This window comes from Saccopteryx leptura, chromosome 5 (assembly GCF_036850995.1).
Source record: "Saccopteryx leptura isolate mSacLep1 chromosome 5, mSacLep1_pri_phased_curated, whole genome shotgun sequence".
NCBI classification, from domain to species: domain Eukaryota; kingdom Metazoa; phylum Chordata; class Mammalia; order Chiroptera; family Emballonuridae; genus Saccopteryx; species Saccopteryx leptura.
In genome coordinates this window covers 122,346,738-122,373,479 of record NC_089507.1, presented here as the reverse complement: position 1 = coordinate 122,373,479, position 26,742 = coordinate 122,346,738, and the positions used below count along the sequence as shown (strand labels likewise).

The 26,742-nt window shown below is 37.1% G+C and overlaps 1 protein-coding gene across 1 annotated transcript in view; it reads left to right on the top strand.

The window, feature by feature from the left end:
* Positions 1-26,742, top strand: part of GPR158 (G protein-coupled receptor 158) — a 509,338-nt gene that overhangs the window by 350,390 nt on the left and 132,206 nt on the right. Inside the window, exon 5 of the mRNA XM_066385278.1 lies at positions 3,785-3,853. Coding sequence (XP_066241375.1) covers positions 3,785-3,853 — 69 coding nt within the window. The remainder of the gene's footprint in view (positions 1-3,784; positions 3,854-26,742) is intronic.

The window sequence follows — 26,742 nt, the reverse complement described above, 5'->3', positions numbered from 1 at the left end:
AGAGAAGGGGAGAAGCCTGGTAGGAAATGCTTCTGTATTAAATTATTTTGGACATAAGCACAAGGGATAAGCTTGGTTAAGTAAAGGTTGTTCAGAGATTTCCCTCTTACGTATCTAAGTTATTCTGCATCTCTGCAGCTGTGGTGATAGTCATCAACTTTGAACCATAAAATCAGGCACTGAACTTTTGAAAGATGAGGCACTAGGAGGAACATCTCTTTGTGTTCTCATGATCCGAGACACAGCAGAGTGAACTGGCATGCACGTCATGGAAATCCTGCAAAAGCAAACAGGAGAAATTTCTGTCCAGTAATAAGTGGTAAATGATATTAATAGTGAGTGACTTGTTATTTCTAATTTCACATGTATAAAATATTATCTATTTTTCCCTTAATTTAGTGTGCTGCACTGTTTTAAAGAATATGAAACTATGTATAAGTTACTCTGGACTACTTTTTGAATGAATTTATTTTTCCAAAAGGTCAAAAACAACTCTGCTACCAATGACCATATCATGGGAAAAATGGGCTTTCTTGTAAAGTTTTAGAAATTAGAAAGAATTCCTAGTTAAGGCAATGTGACAATATCTTTTAATGTTAATTTTAAGTTGACTAGTAAAATTTTTATAACATCTGAACCAAACTCCCTACTTGTGGTTTGTTTTTAAATACTCTAGTAATACTAATTGTTTTTGTTATTGTACTATAACTTACAGTTCTTTCCCCTTTAGTTTGGGTGAGGACACAACTGAGGATCAGGTTGGATGTACAAAAAAATCAAACTGACTTGGGAATCAGCTGCACGCAGGCCAGGTCCTTGTTCTGTCATCCACTGGCTGAGTGGCTTAGACAGCTTGTTGACCTCACATCCTCTGTCTACCCATGAGGGGCTGATGCTGAATCACCATTGACTGAGTAGCTGCCTTTGCCAGGCAGCGTTATTGCCACCCCGCAGCAGTACTGCAAGGTGTGCATTGTTATATCCATTTTATAAATGAAGACTGAAGTGCAGAAAGTCAAGCAGTTTGCTCAAGGTCACACAGCTAATAAGCAGCCAATATTGAGATTTTGAACCCTCTGGGTGTAAAGCCCCTGTGTTTTATTCCATGAATTTATATTCTCTGGATGATTTATATTTAAGTTGGGGAATCTCTGTCCTGACCATAATCCTCTGCTTTTTTGGACCTTTTGTTATTGCTGAGAATTCTTCTGCAAAACTGATATTTGTTTTAACTAAACACATTTTGAGAAATTGTTCCTTGACAAATTTTTCTAAGTCCAATTGGTGTTTTGATATTCCACCACAGATTTGAGAGAAACTAATTGCATGTAGTCTGTCAAATTGGATGTAGTCTGCACTCATCTGTTTATATAACTAGAAGTAAAATTACTGAAAAATAACGTCCTCCTACTGCTCAATGTTAAGATTCTCCTCAGGACTGACTTCTACACCGTGCTTCCAATTTATCATTGCATAAGTGTTTAATTAGGTGTTTGTCAGCTTTCATTTGTAATTTTCCTGTCCATGGATTTCTCTGCAGAAATAGAAGGATTAAAAGAAAAAGTAATGCTCATGAGTCTGTTCTCCTGCTAGTGCAGCTAATTCTTTTTGTAAATGATTAAGATTTATAGAGTTTTGGTTAATCATCCAAACCCATGCCAGTTCATTCCTTTCAGAATCTTACTCTGTTGCTTTCTTGTATTTTCATCATACGTTCTGATGTTCCACTGTGTAAAATATCTCCATGCTTAGAGGTTCCTTTTGTAATAGAAAGGAATTTTAATTGTTACAAGGCTGAAGAAATTGACTGTGATCCAAAATAGCTACACTGTCTCTGCAAGATATATATTCATTTCTCCAGTGGTTAAACACGTTAAAAAATAAATGAAGTCGTTAGTCCATGTAGAATCAAGGAAACAATGACAGGCCATTTTAATTATTTTTAAAAATTCAGATTTCAGCATTGTTACCATTTTATTGCTTGTGGCGACAGCTTCCTCAGGTGCTTCCATCCTATCAAATCTTCTCGTGACAAAATGTGCTTCGTCCTATGTCTATACTTTGCAGCCAAAGAGTATAGAATATAGAAATGGACTTGGACATGATTTGATAAAATTTGTGTAATAAATTTAGGCCTTTTCTTTAGTCCACAGGTTTAATATCTGACTATTATAAACCTTCAAAAGTTTGTTTTATTGTAAATGTTAAGGAATGGGGAATGTGGGATGAAGGTGGAATTTATTCACCTCTATTGTAAATTCTGGAATTATATTTTTTAGGCTTTATGGATTCTAAGCTAGAGAGTGAGGCTGAAAGATAACTCAGTTTTCTATTCATCTATAAGAATAAATATACCATTTAATAATTTTATACATACAGTTAATATTGAATAAAAAGTGTTAAATAGATATTAATTAAGAAGGGCTTTGCTTAGACTTCTTGCATACCTAATGTAGAATTTTCTAGTTCAGTTTACACATAAATTATTCATAATTAGGTAGGAATATAATTTGCTATCTTGGAAATTCTGCCAACACAAAATTTATTTCAAGCTTGCTAATAGAAATGATCTTTTTAGTAAAAGCATCTACTAGCTAAAATAATGACTAATAGTGAGAAGCCACTTGAATAATCGACTCTGTGCTCTGACTAAAGTTATTTCTTTATTCCCAAATTATTTTTTTATGTTAATGTGCTTTCTTTAAAAAAAATTTTTTTTAATTTATTGGGATAATATGGTTCTCCAAACTATACAAGTTTCAAGTGTATAAGTCAATATAACACTATCTGCACACCACATCATGCACTCTCCACCCCAAAAAAGTTTCTTTCCATCCCCATTCACCACCCCCCTTTTCCCTTCTCCTCCTACCTACATCCCTTTTGCCCCCTGGCTATTTCCACCCTGTTCGTATCTGTGTGTTATGTGTATATGTTTTTTTTGGCTAATCCTTTCACCAGTCTTTCATTCATTCCCCTCATCCCCAGCCCTCTGAAAGCTGTCCATCTGTCCCGTGTCTCCATGCCTCTGTTCCCAAATTCTTAAATCAATGAAAGCTCTAAGTTCTTCTTAGGGATTACATACAGTTTTTCTTATTTGTCTGAAATGTCCTACCATGGTTTTAGAAGAAGAATTAGAATTTTCTGATACTTCTTTTTAAGTAATGGACTCAAATATCTTAGCAAACTTTAAATATTTAGAAAATTTACTTGAATATCAACTTATGATTGTGAATTTTGAGTTGAGAATAAGCATGTTTACCAGGTGAGATTCCTCTGTTATTTAATATGATTTCTATTACTCACATAGTGGAACTCTGTTATTGAGTTTGGGGACTGTATTTGACTACTGAGAAGCCAAGACCTTGTGTATATGCGGAAACCATCATGCAGGTATTTGTGAAATGGATTAGGGATAGAATTTAATATGTTCTTGTAGCTGATGTTTCATAAATATAGACAAGACCTTCTGTGTCTGTGAATTAGTTGGGTTGAAAGAATTTTCTAGCTAGTGTTCTTGGTTGCTTAGACTGTTCAATGATCCAAATTTTAGGGAATTAAATTCCACAAAGGCACTGGCAGCATCATTAAAGTCTATCATCAGTTTTGTAGTCAATCTTTTTGCATGTTTCAGTTCTCCCCTGTCTGATGTATTAGCCAGTTTTCAATTATTTTTTTGCAAAGAATGCTGTCCCACTGATCACAATGCATTGTCACAATAGCACCAATTCTTTCATAGCTAGAAATGTAAGTTTAACGATGACATTTTCATTTTGTGTTTTAGAGCATCAGGGCATCAGGCCTCATCCTGTTGGAAACGATCCTTTTTGGGTCTCTGCTTCTATACTTTCCGGTAAGTAACATATTTGTCTTTTAAAAGTTCCCATCTATTTTGTTTTGCTTGTATATCTATATCTATCTATATAATGTAGAGAGATAAACAAGGACTTTGCAGATATTTAATTTAAACTCTGGCTCTTACTTAGTGGGTAACCTTAGATAAGTTACTTAACATGTCTAAACTTTGGTTTCCTCTTGTAAAATGGAGGTAATTGTACTTTTCTCTCAAATTTGTGAGGAGAATGAACTACCATTTTGAAGTCATGCCTGGGATGTATGCTTGGCTATATACATATGAATATCATGTCCTTCTTCCCCCTCTCCTTGAATCAGAACCATGAGACACACCAACCAGTTAATGTCAGAAAATAACAAATGGTTACGTAGAAAAATAAACACAATAAAATAAATGTATGAGTGGTATTAGTAGCATAAATAACCACAGTAGACTCTCCCTATCACACCAATGGCATGTCTGTAACCACAAGATAAGTGCTAATTTTACTAATTTAATTTGTTTGTATTCAGCAGTTATTGTGTGTCAAGCACTATGCTAATTTCTGGAAAGTGCAGTGCAAGAAGATAAAGTTGGTGTCTCCTCTCAAGAAACTCATAATTCAGAGGAAAAGATAAATAAGGACAGGCGATGATAATCAGCTGTGGCAGAAGCTAAGAGTGCAGTCAGGGCAGGGCCCTGTGGAGGCACTTTGGACATCTGGGGATTAAATATTCTCTTCTTCCATGCTCACCCCTACACTCTGTCCATTTCCAAAATAACCTGCCAGTTTTAACACCAAAGTTAAACTGTGGTGCTCCTCTTCTCAGAACTATCAAAACATATCTTTTGTTTTATTTTCAGTAAAAGCCAAAATGTTTAAAATGGTCTCAAAAGCCCAACATGTTTGGATCCTGCCCCCTCTGTCACCTCATTTTCAAATTCTCTTCCCTTTCTCAATCTTTACAAGCATTCTTAATCTATTTGAGTTTTCTTCTTTTTGGATTTCATTTTGTATTTCTCCTTAAACTAGACGTTTATTTAGGTATAATCAGCTTACCGTGCATTCCTGGTACTGTCTCTATATAAATGGCACGTGGTGCACGGTAATATTTTGTCTTCTCCATACACTCCCAGGTGGGCATCTCACCAAGTCATAGAGAGAATCACCCAGTTAAGAGTGAAAGATCTGAAATGACTTCAGTAATTTGAATAATAATCTTAATTAAGATCTGAATATCTGGTGTTGCCTGCCACCATCATCTTTGCCCTGAACCTCTGCTATTTTAAAATACATTTTCTACCTAGTAGCCAGAGGGATATTTTAAAATACCACATCTGTTCTGTCACCCTTTCTGTAGCATCCCAGTGTTCTTTGAATAAAGATCAAAACTCTTGATGTAGTTTATGAGTTATAAATATAGTGGTCTTTGCCCACCTTCTCTGCCTCATCCAATACCACTTTTCTGCATTCAGCACCCTGATCTTCTTTCAGTTATTAAATAAAACATGATCTCCCTTATTGTGTGCATAGTAATGGCTCCTTAAAGATCTCCACAATTCTAATCCTGTAAATATGGTAATTTACATGCTGTGAAGGACTTTACAAATGTGATTAATTAAGGATTTCTTGGTATGGATATTATCCTGGATTATATGGATGGCCCCAATGGTCCTCAGTGGAAAAAGAAAAGTGGAAGAAAGAAAACTAAAGATATAGCTACATGAAAAAGATTGGGCTGGCTAATGATGGCTTTGAAAATGGATGAAGGGTCCACAAGCCAAGGAATGTGGTAGCCTATAGAACAGGAGTCGGGAAAGTTTTTGGCTGAGAGAGCCATGAATGCCACATATTTTAAAATGTAATTCCATGGGAGCCATACAATGACCCGTGTATGTTAGACATTATTCAATAAAAATTTGGTGTTGTCCGCTAACGTTCCCAGCGGCCCGCGCACTGCGAGTGAGAGTCCCCAGCCACCGGTGCCTGGAGCACCCCATTCGCACGCGTGCCCTACTGGCCCGCACACCCAGGGTGCCCCATTATCCTGCGCCCGGTGCTCCCTACTGGCCCGCACACCCAGGGTGCCCCATTATCCTGCGCCCGGTGCGCTCCAGCCGCCAGCGGCGGGGCGAGCGGGAGAGGCGCCAGGGCGGTCTTCCCTACTTGGGAGATTCTCTCCATGGGCGGGGCACCTCACCCAGCCATTCAAGCTAACAATAAAGCATTGGGGGAGGGGCGCGCAGGCAGCCTGAAATACCTTCGGGAGCACAGCTGCGGACCCAATCACTGAAATTAGCTTAACCCATGAAATCTGCGCACCCACGGGCTCTAATTGATAAGATCTCTCTCAGTTCAGCGATCCAAGATAAGAGGCGTGATATTTCTTAGTGCCTCTCGCTAAAGGGGCAGGGGCAACTTCTGACTGATAGAGCCTCCATATTCAGGGATAAACGCTAACAAGAGGGACTTGGCAGATAATAAGATCTTTACTACACTAGTTGCAAGCAGAGACTAGTGCCTCTTCTTCCCAGCCAAAACAGGCTACAAAGTGTGGAAAGCCTGGGTTGAGTGGTCCAACTGAATGCTAGGCGCTGAACAGACACCTTGACAACAATCGACTCCCACCCCCGCCTGATTACACTGGAGGCCCTGACTGCCAGAGCCTTTCCCAAAGCCTTGCGCTGAGTGGGGATAGAGTGGGGATTTCCTAGCTCTTTGAGCCTCTTACTCCCCAGGCAGAAGCAGTAGCAGCCTTATAGCTGGATCACCAGGCTGCTAATTCAGGAAGGGGGGACTAGGAGAGAGACTCCAGGAAAGCAAACTCTCTCATAGTTGGACCCTGCAAACGCCAACAAGCCTTGACTACCAGCAAGACTAAAGCCAATTATATGACATTGCCATAGAACCCCATCAACTGCAAATCCCTACCTAAGTGTGACACAGCGGCAGAGCCTGGGGTACAGAGTCACCGACCAGGAAGAGGGAGAGAAAAGAAAAAGGAAGAAGTTAACCTCTCAAAATCAAGAAAAATCCACAGACTTTACAACTTGTTCCACTAATTTTTTTTTTTTTTTTGCTGTTGTTTGTTTCTTCTATCTTATTGCCTTTATTATTATTATTTCTATTTCCTCCACCTCGGTCCTTCTATTCTCTGCCCATCTTATGCTTCCCTTTTCTTGAACTACACTACCCATGAGTGTTACATTTTATTTCTTATCTTCATCCTCACCCTCCTTTAAGGTTATACTCCAAAATACTTAACTCTCACTCTCTCCTCTTTTGTTTTTTTTCGTTTTGCTTTATTTTGTTTTTTTCTCTTCCTCTTTTTTTCTTCCTTCGTTTTTCTCTTTTTCTTATTTTTTCCTTTCTATTCGTTTTTTCTTTTCTCATTTTACTTTTCCTCCCATTTAATCCTCAATCACGAACAAATTAGTTAATTTGGGACTCAAAGTTTTTTTTGGTTTTATTTTTCTTTTTTGCTTTTGTTTTTGTTTTTTTGTTTGTTTGTTTGTTTATTTTTGTGGCATTTTGGGTACCTTTTACGTTGCTTTTTAACTCACTAGCATTCCTCCCAACCCAAGGTCTCCATCGTATTTAGTCTTCGCTCCACTTAATACAACAGATTTTTACTTATTATTTTTATTTTTTTCTTTATTATTCTTTTTTTTCTCCTTTTTTCTGGTTCCCTCTTATCCCTCTCATTATATCTCTTAGTGGACCATCACTTACAAGCAAATCATCTTATGCTTGTCTAAGATTTTCTTCCTTTTTTTTTTTTTTTTTTTTTTTTGGCATTTAGTAGGTCCCTACTCCCTTTTTTTGCCCCTTGAACTCTTCACCCCAAATCAGGCCCTCCATTATAAGGAGTTTTTGTTCCATTTAGCATAATATAATTCACAGGTCATCACGCTATTTCACTGAGGAGGGGAGAGGAGGGAAAGAGAAGAAAGAAAAAAGGGGGAAATAATAAATATTACTTTTTTTTTGTGGGGTGTTTTACCTTTTTTTGTTTTCCTTTTTACTCTTTATTAATTCTAATTAGTGCTATCAACAAGACCACCCTCAGATGCCAATAAGAAAGAGGAAATCGAATATTATGGATACAAAAGAAAGAGAGGTAACACAAATAGATGTGGAAAAATCTATGGAGAAAAGACTTAACATATTGGAAGCCTTGGAGCTAAATGACAGAGAATTTAAAATAGAAATCTTAAAAATACTCAGAGATATACAAGAAAACACAGAAAGGCAATTCAGGGAGATCAGAAAACAACTCAATGAACACAAAGAATATATTACCAAGGAAATTGAAACTATAAAAACAAATCAAACAGAAATGAAAAGCTCAATTCACGAGCTGAAAAACGAGGTAACAAGCTTAGCTAACAGAACAGCCCAGATAGAAAATAGGATTAGTGAAATAGAAGACAAACAACTTGAGGCACAACAGAGAGAAGAAGAAAGAGACTCAAAAATAATAAAAAACGAGAAAGCCCTACAGGAATTGTCTGACTCCATCAGAAAGAATAACATAAGAATAATAGGTATATCAGAGGGAGAAGAGAAAGAAAATGGAATGGAGAATATACTCAAACAAATAATAGATGAGAACTTCCCAAGCCTGTGGAAAGAACTAAAACCTCAAATTCAAGAAGCAAACAGAATACCCAGTTTTCTTAACCCCAACAAACCCACTCCAAGGCACAGCATAATAAAGATGACAAAAACCAATGACAAAGAAAAAATTCTCAAGGCAGCCAGGGAAAAGAAGAGTACAACATATAAAGGAATGCCTATTAGATTATCATCAGATTTCTCAGCAGAAACTCTACAAGCTAGAAGAGAGTGCACCCCAATATTTAAAGCCCGGAAAGAGAGGAACTTTCAGCCAAGAATACTATACCCATCAAAGCTATCCTTCAAGTACGAAGGAGATATAAAAACATTCACAAATACAGAAAAGATGAGAGAATTTATCAGCAGAAAGCCCCCACTCCAGGAAATACTAAAGGGGGTTTTCCAACCAGATTCAAAGAACAAAAGAAAACAACACCACAAGTAACAGCTCCACCAAGAACACAATAAAACCAAACTTAAACTGTGACAACAAAGGAAAAAAAGGGGGGAGAGGATGGAGATTAACAGTAGCAAAGGACGATGAAGTGCAGAAATACTCATAAGATAGGGTACTACAATGAATATGGTAGGTACCTTTTTCATTACTTAATGGTAACCACCCTTGAAAAAACCACCACAAAAACACTTGACTTAAAAAAGGTAGCAACAGAGGAAAGAAGTATGGAACACAAACAAAAACAAATGATAGAAAAACAAAAGAGAAGAATCAAACAAGATACAAAACTAACAGAAAGCAATTTATAAAATGGCAGTAGGGAACCCACAAGTGTCAATAATTACACTAAATGTAAATGGATTAAATTTACCAATAAAAAGACACAGAGTAGCAGAATGGATTAAAAAAGAAAATCCAACTATATGCTGCCTACAAGAAACACATCTAAGCAACAAGGCTAAAAACAAATTCAAAGTGAAAGGCTGGAAAACAATACTCCAAGCAAACAACACCCAAAAAAAAAGCAGGTGTAGCAATACTCATATCTAATAATGCTGACTACAAGACAGAAAAAGTACTCAGAGACAAAAATGGTCATTTCATAATGATTAAGGGGAAGTTGAATCAAGAAGACATAACAATCCTTAATATATATGCACCAAACCAAGGAGCACCTAAATATATAAGACAGCTACTTATTGACCTTAAAACAAAAACTAACAAAAATACAATCATACTTGGAGACCTCAATACACCGCTGACGGCTCTAGATCGGTCATCCAAACAGAGAATCAATAAAGATATAGTGGCCTTAAAAGAAATACTAGAACAGCTGGATATGATAGACATCTACAGGACACTTCATCCCAAAGTGACAGAGTATACATTTTTCTCTAGTGTACATGGAACATTCTCAAGAATTGACCATATGTTGGGCCACAAAGACAATATCAGCAAATTTAGAAAAATTGAAATTGTACCAAGCATATTTTCTGACCATAAAGCCTTGAAACTAGAATTCAACTGCAAAAAAGGGGGAAAAACCTACAAAAATATGGAAACTAAACAACATACTTCTAAAAAATGAATGGGTCAAAGAAGAAATAAGCGCAGAGATCAAAAGATATATACAGACAAATGAAAATGAAAATACGACATATCAGAATCTCTGGGATGCAGCAAAAGCAGTAATAAGAGGAAAGTTCATATCACTTCAGGCCTATATGAACAAACAAGAGAGAGCTGAAGTAAACCACTTAACTTCACACCTTAAGGAACTAGAAAAAGAAGAACAAAGACAACCCAAAACCAGCCGAAGAAAGGAGATAATAAAAATCAGAGCAGAAATAAATGAAATAGAGAACAGAAAAACTATAGAAAAAATCAATAAAACAAGGAGCTGGTTCTTTGAAAAGATCAACAAAATTGACAAACCCTTGGCAAGACTCACCAAGGAAAAAAGGCACAGGACTCAAATAAATAAAATCCAAAATGAAAGAGGAGAGATCACCACAGACATCATAGATATACAAAGAGTTATTGTAGAATACTATGAAAAATTATGTGCCACCAAATACAACAATCTAGAAGAAATGGATAAATTCCTAGAACAATACAACCTTCCTAGACTGAGTCATGAAGAAGCAGAAAGCCTAAACAGACCAATCAGCAGGGAGGAAATAGAAAAAACTATTAAAAACCTCCCCAAAAATAAAAGTCCAGGCCCAGACGGTTATACTAGTGAATTCTATCAAACATTCAAAGAAGACTTGGTTCCTATTCTACTCAAAGTCTTCCAAAAAATTGAAGAAGAAGCAATACTTCCAAACACATTTTATGAGGCCAACATAACCCTCATGCCAAAACCTGGCAAGGATGGCACAAAGAAAGAAAACTACAGACCAATATCTCTAATGAATACAGATGCTAAAATACTAAACAAAATACTGGCAAATCGAATACAACAACATATTAAAAAAATAATACATCATGATCAAGTGGGATTCATCCCAGAATCTCAAGGATGGTTCAACATACGCAAAACGGTTAACGTAATACACCATATCAACAAAACAAAGAACAAAAACCACATGATCTTATCAATAGATGCAGAAAAGGCTTTGGATAAAATACAACACAATTTTATGTTTAAGACTCTCAACAAAATGGGTATAGAGGAAAATATCTCAACATGATAAAGGCCATATATGATAAACCATCAGCCAACATCATATTAAACGGCATAAAACTGAGGACTTTCTACCTTAAATCAGGAACAAGACAGGGTTGTCCACTCTCTCCACTCTTATTTAACGTGGTGCTAGAAGTTCTGGCCAGAGCAATCAGACAAGACAAAGAAATTAAAGGCATCCATATCGGAAAAGAAGAAGTAAAGGTATCACTTTTTGCTGATGATATGATCCTATATCAAAAACCCGAAGGACTCCACAAAAAGATTATTAGAAACAATAAACCAATACAGTAAGGTCGCAGGATACAAAATTAACCTACAAAAGTCCATAGCCTTTCTATATGCCAACAATGAAATATTAGAAAACGAACTCAAAAAAATAATCCCCTTCACGATTGCAACAAAAAAAATAAAATACCTAGGAATAAACATAACAAAGAATGTAAAGGACCTATATAACGAAAACTACAAGGCATTGCTAAGAGAAATAGAAAAAGACACAATGAGATGGAAAAATATTCCTTGTTCTTGGATAGGAAGAATAAATATAATTAAAATGGCCATATTACCCAAAGCAATATATAAATTTAATGCAATTCCCATCAAAATTCCTATGAGATTTTTTAAAGAAATGGAACAAAAAATCATCAGATTTATATGGAACTATAAAAAACCCCGAATAGCCAAAACAATCCTAAGGAAAAAGAATGAAGCTGGGGGCATTACAATACCTGACTTTAAACTATATTATAGGGCCACTATAATCAAAACAGCATGGTATTGGCAGAAAAATAGACACTCAGACCAATGGAACAGAATAGAAAGCCCAGAAATAAAACCACATATATATGGTCAAATAATCTTTGATAAAGGGGCCAACAACACACAATGGAGAAAAGAAAGCCTCTTCAACAAATGGTGTTGGGAAAACTGGAAAGCCACATGCAAAAGAATGAAAATCGACTACAGCCTGTCCTCGTGTACTAAAATTAATTTAAAATGGATCAAAGACCTAAATATAAGACCTGAAACAATAAAATACATAGAAGAAGACATAGGTACTAAAATCATGGACCTGGGTTTTAAAGAACATTTTATGAACTTGACTCCAATTGCAAGAGAAGTGAAGGCAAAGATAAATGAATGGGACTACATCAGAATAAAAGGTTTTTGCTCAGCAAGAGAAACTGATATCAAAATAAACAGACAGCCAACTAAATGGGAAATGATATTTTCAAACAACAGCTCAGATAAGGGCCTAATATCCAAAATTTACAAAGAACTCATAAAACTCAACAACAAACAAACAAACAATCCAATAAAAAAATGGGAAGAGGACATGAACAGACACTTCTCCCAGGAAGAAATACAAATGGCCAACAGATATATGAAAAGATGCTCATCTTCTTCAGTTATTAGAGAAATGCAAATCAAAACTAAAATGAGATACCACCTCACCCCTGTTAGATTAGGTATTATCAACAAGACGGGTAATAGCAAATGTTGGAGAGGCTGCGGAGAAAAGGGAACTCTCATCCACTGTTGGTGGGACTGTAAAGTAGTACAACCATTATGGAGGAAAGTATGGTGGTTCCTCAAAAAACTGCAAATAGAACTACCTTATGACCCAGCAATCCCTCTACTGGGTATATACCCCAAAACCTCAGAAACATTGATACGTAAAGACACATGTAGCCCCATGTTCATTGCAGCACTGTTCACAGTGGCCAAGACATGGAAACAACCAAAAAGCCCTTCAATAGAAGACTGGATAAAGAAGATGTGGCACATATACACTATGGAATACTACTCAGCCATAAGAAATGATGACATCAGATCATTTACAGCAAAATGGTGGGATCTTGATAACATTATACGGAGTGAAATAAGTAAATCAGAAAAAAACAAGAACTACATGATTCCATACATTGGTGGAATATAAAAACGAGACTAAGAGACATGGACAAGAGTGTGGTGGTTACCAGGGATGGGGGGAGGGAAGACATGGGAGGGAGGGAGGGAAAGAGTTAGGGGGAGGGGGAGGGGCACAGAGAACTAGATAGAGGGAGGCGGAGGACAATCTGACTTTGGGCAAGGGGTATGCAACATAATTTAATGACAAAATAACCTAGACATGTTTTCTTTGAATATATGTACCCTGATTTATTAATGTCATCCCATTATCATTAATAAAAATTTATTAAAAAAAAATAATTTGGTGTTGTCCTGGAGGACAGCTGTGTTTGGCTCCAGCCACCTGCAACCATGAACATGAGCGGGAGGAAATGAATGGATTGTAGTACATAATAATGTTTTATATTTTTAATGTTATTATTTTTTTTTTATTAAAGATTTGTCTGCGAGCCAGATGCAGCCATCAAAAGAGCCACATCTGGCTCGCGAGCCATAGGTTCCCAACCCTTGCTATAGAAGCTGAAACGGACTCTTCCCAAAGCCTTTAAAAGCAACACTTTGATTTTAGCTCCATGATCCATTTTAGACTTGTGATCTCCAGAACTGTGTGAGAATAAATCTGTGTTGTTGTAAGACACTCAATTTGCAGTAATATTCAACAACACCATTAGGAAACTAATATGCTTCTTGTCATAGGAACTTTTCACATACTTTCTCTTCAGTTTTGAAGTCTTTCTCTTACTTTTTCCTGCCCCATCTCACTAATTATTTTGCATAATTAACATCTAGTCATCCTTTAGGATTTTACTTAAGTATCACTTTCTCAAAAAAGCTTCTGTTGATCCCCCAATCTGGGTCATATTTCTTATAATAACTTCTCATGGAATGTCACTCTCTCTCTTGACAATGCTTATCTCAGTTTGTAAATATATATTCAAAAGTGAAAAAATTTGATTAACGTCATTCTCCCGCACAAACCCTAGCTCTGTGACAGGAAAGGCCAGTTTCCACTTCACTCATAGCTGCATCTGGAGTACTCAGCCCAGTGCCTGTCCCATCGCCTAGGCACATCAGACATGTGGTAGGCTGGTGAGTGCGGCTCTACCGCACAAACTTAGAACTCCAGCCTCCGCTAGTGTCTTTTGCCTTGTGAAACTAGCCTCCAAAGAATCTGCTTGATTGTGAAAGACTAAGAATAAGGGCCCGTATTTATATTACTTATGTAGTGCTTACAAGTAGGCAATAGAAACACTTTTTAATGTTATTTTGAGATGTTAATTAAAGTTTGGTTTATTTTTATTTTTGATCTATATTATTCAAATCAAGTGGTCATATTAATGAGTGTGTGCCTAAAATATGTGTATGAATTTTATAGCCTCTTAAATGGAAGAAGTACTCTAGGAAAGAAACACATTAACAAAAATAGTAAATATTAGACTGACAAATGTTCAAAGTAATTATTAGACACCCTTCTAGTGACTGGAATCCAGTATTGAAATATATTGGATATACCTGTTCCTAAGATACTGTCAGATACAGAGAAAAATGGAAACAAAAGTAATATAAAGACAGCACTTTTGCTTGATAATTGTAAGATGCCTGGAGAAAAAATAAATAAAACAGAAAAGGAGACAACAAATAAATTTTGTCCAATAGAAACATTAGGATACCTCATCATGTTGACTTATGCTTAACTAGCTTTCTATTTCATTTTCACAATACAAATTCTCTCTGTAACTGCTTGAAATATTAATGTGTGGCTATCAAGTTCTTACCATGTATTGTGGTTTCAAATAAGTTAATGTTCATGATCTAAAGACAAAAAGGGCCAAATTATTTAATGAAGTATTAGATGTAGCATAAGATACAGTGGGGGAAGGAAGGCTAAGATACACTATTGGTTGAGTCTGGAAAGCAAAGTAATTTTATGTTAGGTGAGAGAATGGGAGATGACATCTTGGAAATTGATAGGAAAGTCCGGCGGAATAGGGTGTGTATATTGTTGTAAAGTACCCAATCCATAATTCCGCAGGTTTTGTAGAGGCACGTAGTCCAAATAAGTTTTTGAAAAGTTTTCTTAAAGGAAGAAATTTATTAAATATGCCAGGTTGATATTTGGGGTAAGAAAGTTTAGAATACAGGTTTCTGTCCAATTAGTAGGGAGACACATAGGTGTTATGCCGTTTTTCTACTTTAGCAGCAGTGGGAGTTGTCAGGATCACGGTGTGTGGACACATGAAAGTCAGTCCTTGGGTGATGTACTGCTGGAAGTGCCTTTTGGACAGTCTTTGAACAGTTTACTGAGTAACCTGTAAATCCTGCAAGTACTTATGGAAAGGGTGGTTACATTTCTACACTTTGCAGCTAGAGTTTAAATCCTAGTGACCACTGCTTCTAGCTGGAATTAGCAGCAGGTCCCAGTCTACAATAGGCATAGGGCATTGAGACAAGAGGAATAAAGGAGATGCTATACATTAAATAAAGTAACAAAATCAGACTGTCAATACCCACAGTAGAGATCTTCGAGAGATAAATAAAACTCAAATATTCAGGCAAGGCATAGTTGATGACCCTTGTGTTTACAAGAAGTGAGATCAGTTTATCTGCTACTTGGAAGAAATACCTTAGGTTCATGAATGATGTCCTTGGGCCTTCAGTGGCAATTCCCAGGTCAGGTCACAGGTAGCTGGAGCAGAGCTAGAAGAGACTGAACCCTCCCTCTGTGGAGCAAGGGGACAACTTACCTTCTTGTGTCCCTCTTCCATGGCACAAATGTGTCAACCGGTGGGGCCAGGAAGCTTGGCAGGCTTCAGTTCAATGACCTTTCTTTCCACTCTGAAGCAGGACCCTGATGGAATCCTATGAAACCCTTTAGGGTGCTGGGGCCTTTAAGAGTGTATGCCAAAAGCTGGTATTTCCTGACTTCTTTTGGGCCTTATTTGCCTTTTCTGTTACTTCTTTGGCCATTATAGACCTTAAAAGCCATGCTCAGAAGATCTCACTGAGGGGCTTGACTAAGAGAGCAAAACTGGAAATCTAGTGTCTAAAGAAGCCTATTAGACTAAGGAAAGAAAGGATTTGATTTGCGGTGGTAGGTGGTTGGAGACTGCGGAGGGTCTGAGTTTGATCTAGGATGAGACCTCAGGTGGTGGGGGTTAAGGTGATGCCAGATAGGCTACAAATTGAGAGTGAAATTGACCCTTAGCAGAGAAGACACAATATCACTTCATAGTGAGGAAGTTAAGAAGTGTGGAGGTGTGTCTCTTTGAGGCAGGCAGGCAGGGGCTGCAGAGGAGTAGGTTATTTACATATTGTAAGAGAGTACTAGTTTTGAGATTGCATGTTGCTAAATCCTGACTTAGTGCCTGCCTAAGCAGGTGTGGCCTGTTTTTGATCCCCTGGGGTAAGACAGTCCATGTAAGTTGCTGGGCTGCATTAGTTTCAGGTCAGTTTAAATAAAGGTAAACAGAAAGTAAGTCAGAATGTAGAGGAATGGTAAAGAAGGCATTCTTAGGGTCTAGGACCATGAAGTGAGTGGTGTTTGGGGGAATGTGTGACAGTAACTTGTAGAGATTAGGGACTACTGGATGGAGGGAAATTATTGCCTCATTAATTAGGCATAAGTCTTGTACAAGGCAATAAGTCCCTGAAGGTTTTTGAAGAGGAAGGATGGGTGCATTGCAGGGAGAGTCCGTGGGGATGAGTAATCCTTGATTTAAGAGGTGGGTAATTATTGGTTTAAGGCCTTAGAAACAGACATAGTTGCACATTAAACAAAGACTTCACATACAGATTATGAATTAAGGAATTTAAATGAGCATGCTTTACTTGTTTCGATTAAAATTATACTAGAGATATTTTCTGACAAAGAGACCAAACAGATTATTCACTCACACAGCTTAATAGACAATTATGCTTTTCAAAATTTTTTGAGATGGCAGGGAGTTGTCAGCATAGAGGGGAGGAAGAGAGAAAGCAGACAGATGGACAGTGTGAACAGCTGGATGGAAAGAAGGAGGGTCAGAATCTGCAGGAAAAGTAGGAGGAGATTAAAGTGCTGGTGGTGGTGCCACATGGTTAGAGGAGTCAAAAAGATTTAAAGCACAGTCAGTCTCTGAAGAGGGGGAAGGATGGGTCAAAGAACAAAAAGAGACAGAGCCGCCCATCTGTAAGGAGGGAGGAGGGGTTTAAGAACACAGTGGAGAAGGGAGGTGCCCCTGGCCAGCAGGGGAGGAGGAAGAGAGACTGTTATTTGCAGGTGAATGAAAAAGAGGATTCAGCAAAGAGAAAGGAGGGGGCTTTCTGGAGGGAAGAGAATCAAGTGGAAGAGATTTGCAGAGGGACCAGAGAGGGGTCCCGAGAGAGGGGTGCCCCCAGGGGTCAGGTAGGAAGTGGAGAGAGTTGGGAGTCAGGTGAAGGAAAGATTAGGAGCGGAGGTTTTAGGTGAGGTTTCTTTGGCCAAAAACGGCCTGTGTGTAGAACAAGTGGCACAGAAATTAAGGACAGGAGTGAAGGGAGAAGAAAGCCTACATGTAAGAAATTTCTGATGCCCTCCCTGTCTGGTGGCAGAAATTGTCAAGATCTCTTAGGATATTGTAATGGTAGTAGAACGCAACCTGACTAGGCACCTAGACTTTCAAGGAAGTCTGTAGAAGCTAGCTGCTTGGAGTAGAAACCTCCCAAACTGTGAACCCCAGAGAGTAGAGTGAGTCCCGAAGGAGAAGTCTCGAAAGATTAAATGAGTAGTCTCTTGAGGCCTGAGATTGGGAGGTGCCCATGTTCCGAGGGGAGTCTGGCTGGATGGTTTGGACTGGGAGGAGCCCACAGTAGAGGAGACTGGTGAGAGAAGGGGGCGTCCCCGCCTTCAGTCACAGTCCCAGGAGGAGAAAATCTCCATAGAAAGAGAGTCTCAGACAAGAGGTCATCACCCCAAGGCTGAGATCCCAGGATGTAGGAGAGGGGCCTGGCTAGGCGCACCTAGACTTTCGTAGAAGTCCATAAAGGAGTAGAGGCAGAGCACTTGTAGATATGGGGTCTGAAGTCAAAACCGTCTGACCAGAAAAGGGTATTTTTAGAGAGAAATTTGGAGGCCAACCAGGGAAGGGGAGGGAGAAACTCCTTACCTTTCTCTGGTCCGGCAGGGGTTCGGGACAGGGATAGATCGCTGGCCAATTAACCGACAATTACACGTCCAAACAGAATCAGGGAGTAAGCCCGGGACGAGCTGCTGCTGCCCATTGCTTCCCTGGTTGTAAGTTTGGATGGCAAAGAGGGATCGTCCAGGCAGTTAGTACCCTGTCCTGGGTTTCAGCACCAAATGTTGGAATCCATGGGAGTACAAAAAGACCAGAGTAACAGGTTTTATTGAAAGGAAGAAAGGAACCCTGCTGGGCACTTCTCCAGGGAGAAGGGCACTGGTTACAGATTATGAGGCAAATTTTATATGGTTTGGCAGAGCCTGAGGGGGTACTGAGTCAAAAGTTCTGGTATGTTCCCTTTTATGGCTTTACGATTTCAGCTTTCTGGAATGCTCCTTCTTGGGGTAGGTTGACCAGCTTCCTGGAACTTTTCTGCCCCAGGGGTGATTTTCCAGTAAGTAAGGGTGAGGTCAGGCAGCCAGGTGGGACAACAAAAGGGCAGTTGGAGTTCTGGTAAATTCATATATCTATCATTTAGGCTGCATATTGTTGCTCAGATTTGCAAGAATTAAGGTTATTTTTTCCATTTTAAGCAATTTTAAGCTATAGACAATTTTATAGCAATGCTTATATTGGAAAGTCCAATTTAGAGATTATCACCATTGTGCAGATGAGGACAAACCAAAATCTGACTAAATTTGCATTGTCATAATTGAATAGCACAGAGCTGAAGCTTTGAAAGCATTTTCTTACAGTCTCAAAAGACTTATGATTTGAATGAAGTTCCTACATTTGTGAACAGATGATTAGTCTTTATAATCACTTAAAACTTTCAAGTGATTTATAAAAAAAAGAAAGAACTTTAAAATCAACTATAGTATATTTTTCATATTAAATTACACAAAAATGCCATTTTATAGATTTGTAAAACATATTAAGTAATATGAAGTATAGAATTTTATTTTTGACTTGACTAAACCAAGAGTTTTGGCTAATAAGGTAGATTTTTCCCTCAGACGTTAGTTATCTGTTTGTTGGCTAATGTGTCCCTTCTATAAGGGACACCAGTACGTGTGTAAATATAGTTAAGTACTTAAGTACTTATAGTGCTTGTCCCAACCCCTAGCTCTTCACTCCTACAAAAAAGAACTGTAAAATATTAGAGCTTGCAGTAACACCAGCCACAACTTAGTCTTTATTCAACCTTTATTTTGCAAATGAAAGAGGAGAGACTGAGGGAAGTTTCAGCTCAGTCAGTCCTTCTCCACTAGGTAATAAGCATGGAGAATAAAACCTAGTCTCTTGGCTCCCGGTCTAGCACTCTCTTCACTCTTTGACAATACTTCTAACAGATGGTTTGGATGTGAGATTCAAATGGCATTATACAGGGTAGTTAGGGTGGCTCATGTTCCGTGCCTTGGTCAGTCACTCTTCAAGTCTCCAGGAAAATAAAAGATGCAGAGGATAACACAGGAAAACAATGTAAAATATCTCAAGGTTTGGCTCTAAGACCCAACATGAAACTGCTATGAGCTTGGCTGGACCGTGTTGTTGAACGATTTTACCTACAACAGTGGAAAGTTTATGTTTCAACCAAATAAATTTTTTTCAACCAAAAAAGATTTTTTTTACTTCAATGTAGAATACATGCATCATCCAGAAGCAAAGGAAAAACAAGCACATTGCTCCCAAGTGTAGGGTATATAGGGGAAGTAATAAAGACAGTTTAAAGTCAGACAGGATGGGGGGGAACTGTGAGAGTATCACTAAAGCAGCCAAGTTTTTAATCCATTGCTGTTAATGATTTTGATGCTCAAGTTAACCCAGAGGAAGCCCCTTCAAGCTAGCACCTGCATTTTTTATATGATTTATTCTTTGAGTACTTCCCTACCTTCTAGTACAATAGAGTACTGTATACTTTCTCTGTTCCCACCTTAGAACAACCTTTTCTCCAAAGAGCCCTGTTTCTTTTTCAGGGGTTAAATAAAAGCAATTCAGTTCTGAGACAGAGTCACTTCCATTGTGACAAAGAAAGGTCCCCAATTTACAACTAGACCAATGTTTCTCAGACCTCAGTTATCTAAGAGTCTTTGTAAGGAGATTTTTCCTCAAGTGAAAGTAAGATTTTCTTGGTGTCATTAGGTTAATTTGGATTGATATCAGAGCAAAAGAGAGAGAAAAAAAATTGGAAGGACATTTTAATACTCATGTGCATCACAGTACTCTCGAGATAATAGTAGTTATTTCATGCCAAGGTAGCTCAGAGAGTATAGGAATAAAAGACACTTAGTCCCCAAACTCCTAGAGGATTTCAGGAATTTTGGCTAAAATATTAAGATCAAAAGGTGTCAGAGAACTAGACCCACTTCTTCAAGAAAGTTTGAAGAGTGTGAGAAGTAGAGAAATGGTTGTGAATATGCTAGAGGTCTGTGCAATTCCATTTATCCGCTTGTTACTATGCTTCCCTTTCCTGTCAGCCAACCAGAGAAAGTCTGATTGTGAGTGGGAGTCGGCATGGAGGCTAGCTAGTGTGCATATTCTAGGGTATTTGGTTAAGGGTTTTGGATCAGTGATATGTGAGGAATTAACTGTTAATCTTCCTTTAGCTAAAAAGTTTGAGTGTTTTTTTCCTAAATTTTTATTGAATTTATTTGGGTGATATAGGTTAATAAAATTATATAGGTTTCAGTGTACAATTATACTACAAGGCCATGGTGATCAAAACAGCATAGTACTGGCATAAAAACAGACATATAGATCAATGGAACAGAATAGAGAGCCCAGAAATAAACCAACACCTTTATGATCAATTAATATTTGACAGAGGGCCTGACCTGGCGGTGGTGCAGTGGATAGAACATTGACTTGGGATGCTGAGGATCTAGGTTCAAAACCCCGAGGTTGCTGGCTTGAGCATGGGATCATAGACGTGACCCCATGGTAGCTGGCTTGAGCTCAAAGGTTACTAGCTTGAAGCCCAAGGTCACTGGCTTTAGTCCAAAGGTCTCTGGCTTGAGTAAGGGATCACTGGCTTGGCTGGAGCCCCCCTGGTCAAGGCACATGTGAAAAGCAATCAATGAATAAGAGTGCCGCAACTACAAGGTGATGCTTCTCATCTCTTTCCCTTCTTGTCTGTCTCTTTCTCTTTCTCTGTCTCGTCTCTCTCTCTCTTGCAAAATATATATATTTGACAAAGGCAGAAGCACATATATTTGGGTAAAGATAGTCTATTCATTAAATGGTGTTGGGAAAGTTGGACAGATACATGCAAAAAATGAAAGTAGACCACCTTCTTACACCATACACAAGAATAAATTTAAAATGGATTAAAGACTTAAATAATAGACTCAAAAACAAAAATTCTACAAGAAAGCATAGGCAAGAAAGTCTCAGACATTTCTCATGGTAGTATTTTTTCTGACATATTGCTCAGACAAGGGAAAAATAATGAAAAAATAAGACTACATTAAACTAAGAAGTTTTGTGTAACAAAGAAAACCATTAACAAATGAAAAAACAACCCACTGGATGGAAGAACATATTCACCAATGATACACCTGATAAGGAATTAACATCCAAAATTTATAAAGAACTTATAAAACTCAACACCAAAAAAAATTTAATTAAAAAATGGGCAAAGGACCTGGATAAACACTTTGTCAAAGAGGACATTTAATGGCTGGAATAGTTTTGATAAATTGAAAGAACATTGAAGACTTGAGAAATGTTCATCATTGAAAAGAAACAGAGTTTTTATGTTTGCTAAAATAAACATCAATTAGACTATATGCCTCTTGAAAAATACTTTGTTATGTTTGGGAAATATAACATGTTTATAAACTAAAACAAAATTGAAAAACACAAAGAAAAAGGCAGATGATCAACCAAAGGTTGATCTTTATCATCCAGAAACAATCATTGTATATGTTTGATCATTTACACTCCATCTATTGAAAGAGAAAATAGATAGATGGTTTAAATGTAATACAGATAGCATTATTCTGTAAGATTTTTAGTAATAAATATTAATTGTAAATATTATTTTCACCAAAAATCTGAAGTGAAAATGAAGATACCACTTATTTTTTAGATAAATGAATTTTCACAAGCTGTATTAGTTCTAAAAGATCTTTCTAAAATTAAAAAAGATTATAAAATGTTTGCAAAGTTGTTTTTTTTTTTTTTACTTAGCTATACCTTTTAACTTAAGACAGTACACTTGACTTCAGCTATGTTAGCTAAGAACTCGAACTCTAAATATAGTTTCTTTTGCCTTCTCTTCCCATTTTTTTTATTTTTGTTAGTTAAGAATTTTGGAATTGTTCAAGTTTATAGTATGTATATAACATGCAATTTTGAAACTGTAATTCACATGGTTATTCAACCATAGTTTTTTATATTTAATAGATTTATTGTTTTCACAAATGTTTGTACCATGGTGTCTTAATATTGCTCTTGAGCTCTTATATGCTTGAGAATCTCTATCCATTGTCCTAATGTATGAAGAACAACTTCCCTGGCTATAAATATTTCAAAACACACTTTCTATTGCTCCATGCTTCCTATTCATTGTCTGAATATTTCCAGCTCTTGAAATAGCCTGATTTCTCTCTCCTATGGGTGACTTGATATTTCTGCCTAGATGATAGTGTCATTCTTTAGTCTTGCAAGTAAATAATTAAACTCAGATTACCTTTGAGTTTGTCATATGATATCATTTTTTTCTTAGATTATTGTATTTTTATCAATCTATTGATGTAATACTTCTTTTATCCCTGGAATGTTTTTTATATATGTACTGTATATTTAATTTTTTGTCTTTTTTTTCAGGAACATGAATTATGTATACATTGGATTTTTCTTTTTGTACCTCTATATTTCTAGTCATTTGTGTATATTGGTCCTTTTCTATTTTGTTTTGTGTGTGTATTCTAAGTCTTTATTCCATGAGTTTTACACTATTCTTAGTTGTGTTTATTCTGCTTGAGTTGATTCTAATATTCCTTTAACCTCTCTAATGCTTTTCCTTTCTTTTTATTTTTCTTTCCCTTTCCCTAGCTTTCTTGGGGCAATTAAAATTTTTTTTTCTATTTTTTCATTGATTTGAAAGACAAGGAGAAGAAAAAAAGAGAAAGAATTTCACTTAGTTGTTCGATTTAGTTGTGTACTCATTGGTTGCTTCTCCTGAATGCCCTGACCGGGAGTCGAACCTATGACCTCTGGTGCATGGGACAAATCTTTATCCACTGAGCAACCCAGCCAGGGCCTCTCTGTTTTTCTTATCTTTTCATTTATCTCTACTATCTTTTTCTTTAACCTTCATTATCAGTGGGAACATATTTTCTGTAATTTCTTTGAGGCTGTGAAAATTACTTATTTGAACTTTTATCAGTTTTCTTGGTTAATATCACTTTTTTGTCCTGTTCTCATCTTCCTTTTCACTTTAGTATTTAAAAAAAGAATATGTGTTGGTACTTTTCTTATTTTTTTATTTATTTTTGTGATAATTTTTTTTATTGTGGTAAAATAAGCTTATAATTTACATAATTATTAAACGTCCATGTCAGTGGCATTAAATACATTCATAATGTTGTGCAACCATGACCATTGTCCATTTCAAAAACTTTCTCATCCCAAACTAAAACTCTGTCTATTAAAAAAATAATTTCCCATTCCTTCCTCACTACCAGCCCTTGGTGGCCTCTGTTCTACTTTCTGTCTCTATGGATTTACCTGTTCCTGGTGCTTAGAGTGAGTGAAATCATACAGTGTTTGTGTTTTTGTGCCTGGTTTATTTCACTTAGCATAATGTTTCTAGGGTTCATCCAGGTTATGATATGTGTTAGAATTTTATTTTTTTATGGCTGAAAATACTCTATTCTATGTATATATCACATTTTGGTCACCATTCATCTGTGGATGGACATTTGAGTTGTTTTACCTTTTAGCTGTTGTAAACAATGCTGCTTTGAATGGAAGTGTACAAGTATCTGTTTGAGTTCCTGCTTTCAGTTTTTTGGCTATATAGATAGGAGTGAAATGGATAGATCATATGGTAATTTTGTGTTTAACTTTTAAGAAACTGCCAGACTGTTTTCCACAGTGTCTTCAGCAATTTATAGTTATATTGGAACAGCAAGAAATAAATGTCTTGCCACACAATCAATCAATTAGCCAAATTAAGAAATTAGGAGTCTTTAATTAGCCGGTTATGGAGACTGCATGGGAACCTTAGCGGTTCAAATCAAAGCAGTGCTGACTGCAGTTTGGAGTTAGGTTTTATAGAGAGAATTACACACTGATTGAGGAATGGGGAGGGGAGAAAGCATAGCAGTAAAACAAAGCAGTGAAACAAGCTTTCTTACAATGTTTATCTATAGGGTTAGTTCAGGGAGAAACATTCTGAGAACACCTGCAACCTTGCAAAGCTAGTCCAAGGCCACAGTCTGGGAACCCAGCCTCAAGGCCAATAGAGAGTAACTTACTTTCAGAAAAAGTAAGTTCTGCTACAAGTCTCTTTGTTTTAGAGAAGGTAAATTTGCCAAAAATTATTTATATTACAAGTCTTTCTTTTCTACACTTCATTCCCTACTGGTTTTAATTAAATTTTAATCATATCATTGATAAATTGTCATTTTCATTGCTATCCTCTTGAATTGTTGTGTATTGATTTCTGATTACTATTAATTTGATAGAGTTTATTCCTTCTCAAACAAACCTTGTTATAGAAATGATTAAACATGGTCCTACTATCAGACAAGTTAAAATCAAAGTAAGACGACCAATTGCTCTAGACCAGCGGTTCTTAACCTGTGGGCCGTGACCCCGGCGGGGGTCGAATGACCAAAACACAGGGGTCACCTAAAGCCATTGGAAAATACATATTTATTATACAATACATTTTTAAATAAAATATGTATTTCCGATGGCTTTAGGTGACCCCTGTGTTTTGGTTGTTCAACCCCCACCGGGGTTGCGACCCACAGGTTGAGAACCGCTGCTCTAGACAAAAGCTATGGTGACTAATTAAACATTCTTTGGAACTAATTCTCTGACTGCTCAAATTCTTTTCTTTTCTTTTCTTTTCTATGTTTGCCCTAACTAAAGATAGGCTTTCTGTAATTATACTAGAATTATTAGCATTCAGAAACAACAAGTTTCCCTTAATGCTGGGTTCATCATAAGCTACCTTGTTGAAGGAAAAGTAAATCCTTTTCTATTTTGTAAAACTATTTTCTTTATACAAATAAATTTGAGGCATAACATTTGCTAGAATATATAATAGAGGCTTATTCTGTTCCTTAAACCTTTTTTTCCTTCGCACAAACTGCTTACAACCTGCACAAATCTTCTGCAACTTACATAAACCCTTAGCTTTCATGAACTTTCTTATCTATTCAGAAATAACTAGCTTTCATAACAACTTGCTTTTTCTCTTTTCTTAAAAGTACTTTATACCTTATACTTTCTATTATCAAAACTATACAATCCCTTTTTAATCAGAACTCTTAATTTTAAAGATATTAACCTTCAGTGACAACTTAAGTTAGCAATAAGCAATTTTCTTTTAAAATATGCCTTTTTTTTTTTTTTTTGGTGGCATCCTCCCTCTTAGTAGCTTGTCGGACACATGATTAATATTTATAGGTTACTTTACAGGGGTAGCTATGAGTACATATATTTTTCATTTACCTTGTAGCTTTTTTTCTTAGTGAAGGGACCTACACCCTCCTTCTCTATGACTCACAGCAGCACATACAGCAAATCTTAAGATGACTTGCTCTGGGCTTCCCCTGACCCAAACTTCCCCCTTCTCAGAGTTTAATTATAAAGGAGTCCCATTCGGCGAGGGTCCTCAAGCTTTTGCCGTGCATAGACTGGCCAGCTTCCAGTTTGTGGCTGGAGCAGGTCATGTCATCCTTCTCAGGGCCAATTTACAGGGGTTGGTGGGATCCATTTGCACAGTCTCCATCTCTGAGGGGGTTTTCAAGGGAGCTAGGGGGAAGGGGGATCACCCTGCCTAACACAATTCTATGTGGGTGAATTTTTCCCAATAGGGGGTGTATTTAGCTTCTAGCAAACTAGGGGGGATAAGTCAGTCCAGTTTTCACTAGTTTCTAAAATGAATTTAGTTAGGACTTCAGAGCTTGGGACAGGTTGAAAGAATGAGCCGAACCCTGAGGCCTGTAAGCACAATGTAATTTCTAGTTAATTTACCGTTCCTACTAGCTGTGAGACCTTAGATACAAATGCAGGCCCATTATTAAACCTAATATTAATGGGCAAATCAATCTGGGAATAATTTTATATAGCAATTTCTTAACATCTGTTATTGCAGTCTTATTTCTAGCAGGAAAAGTGTCTACCTTCCTAAAAAGGTGTCAGTAAAAACTAATAGATACTGTACTTATATCCCTGTGCTAGCGGCTTTATCTCAGTGAAATCTATCTTCCAACATTCTCCTGGGAAAGCTCCTCTAGTTGGTTATAAAGAGGCATCTCTGGCAGTAAGTGTTCTGATAAAGTCACTAAAATTTCTAAAGACCCTACTGGTTTTAAAGCAACTTCTTTGGCTGCCTATTGCTGC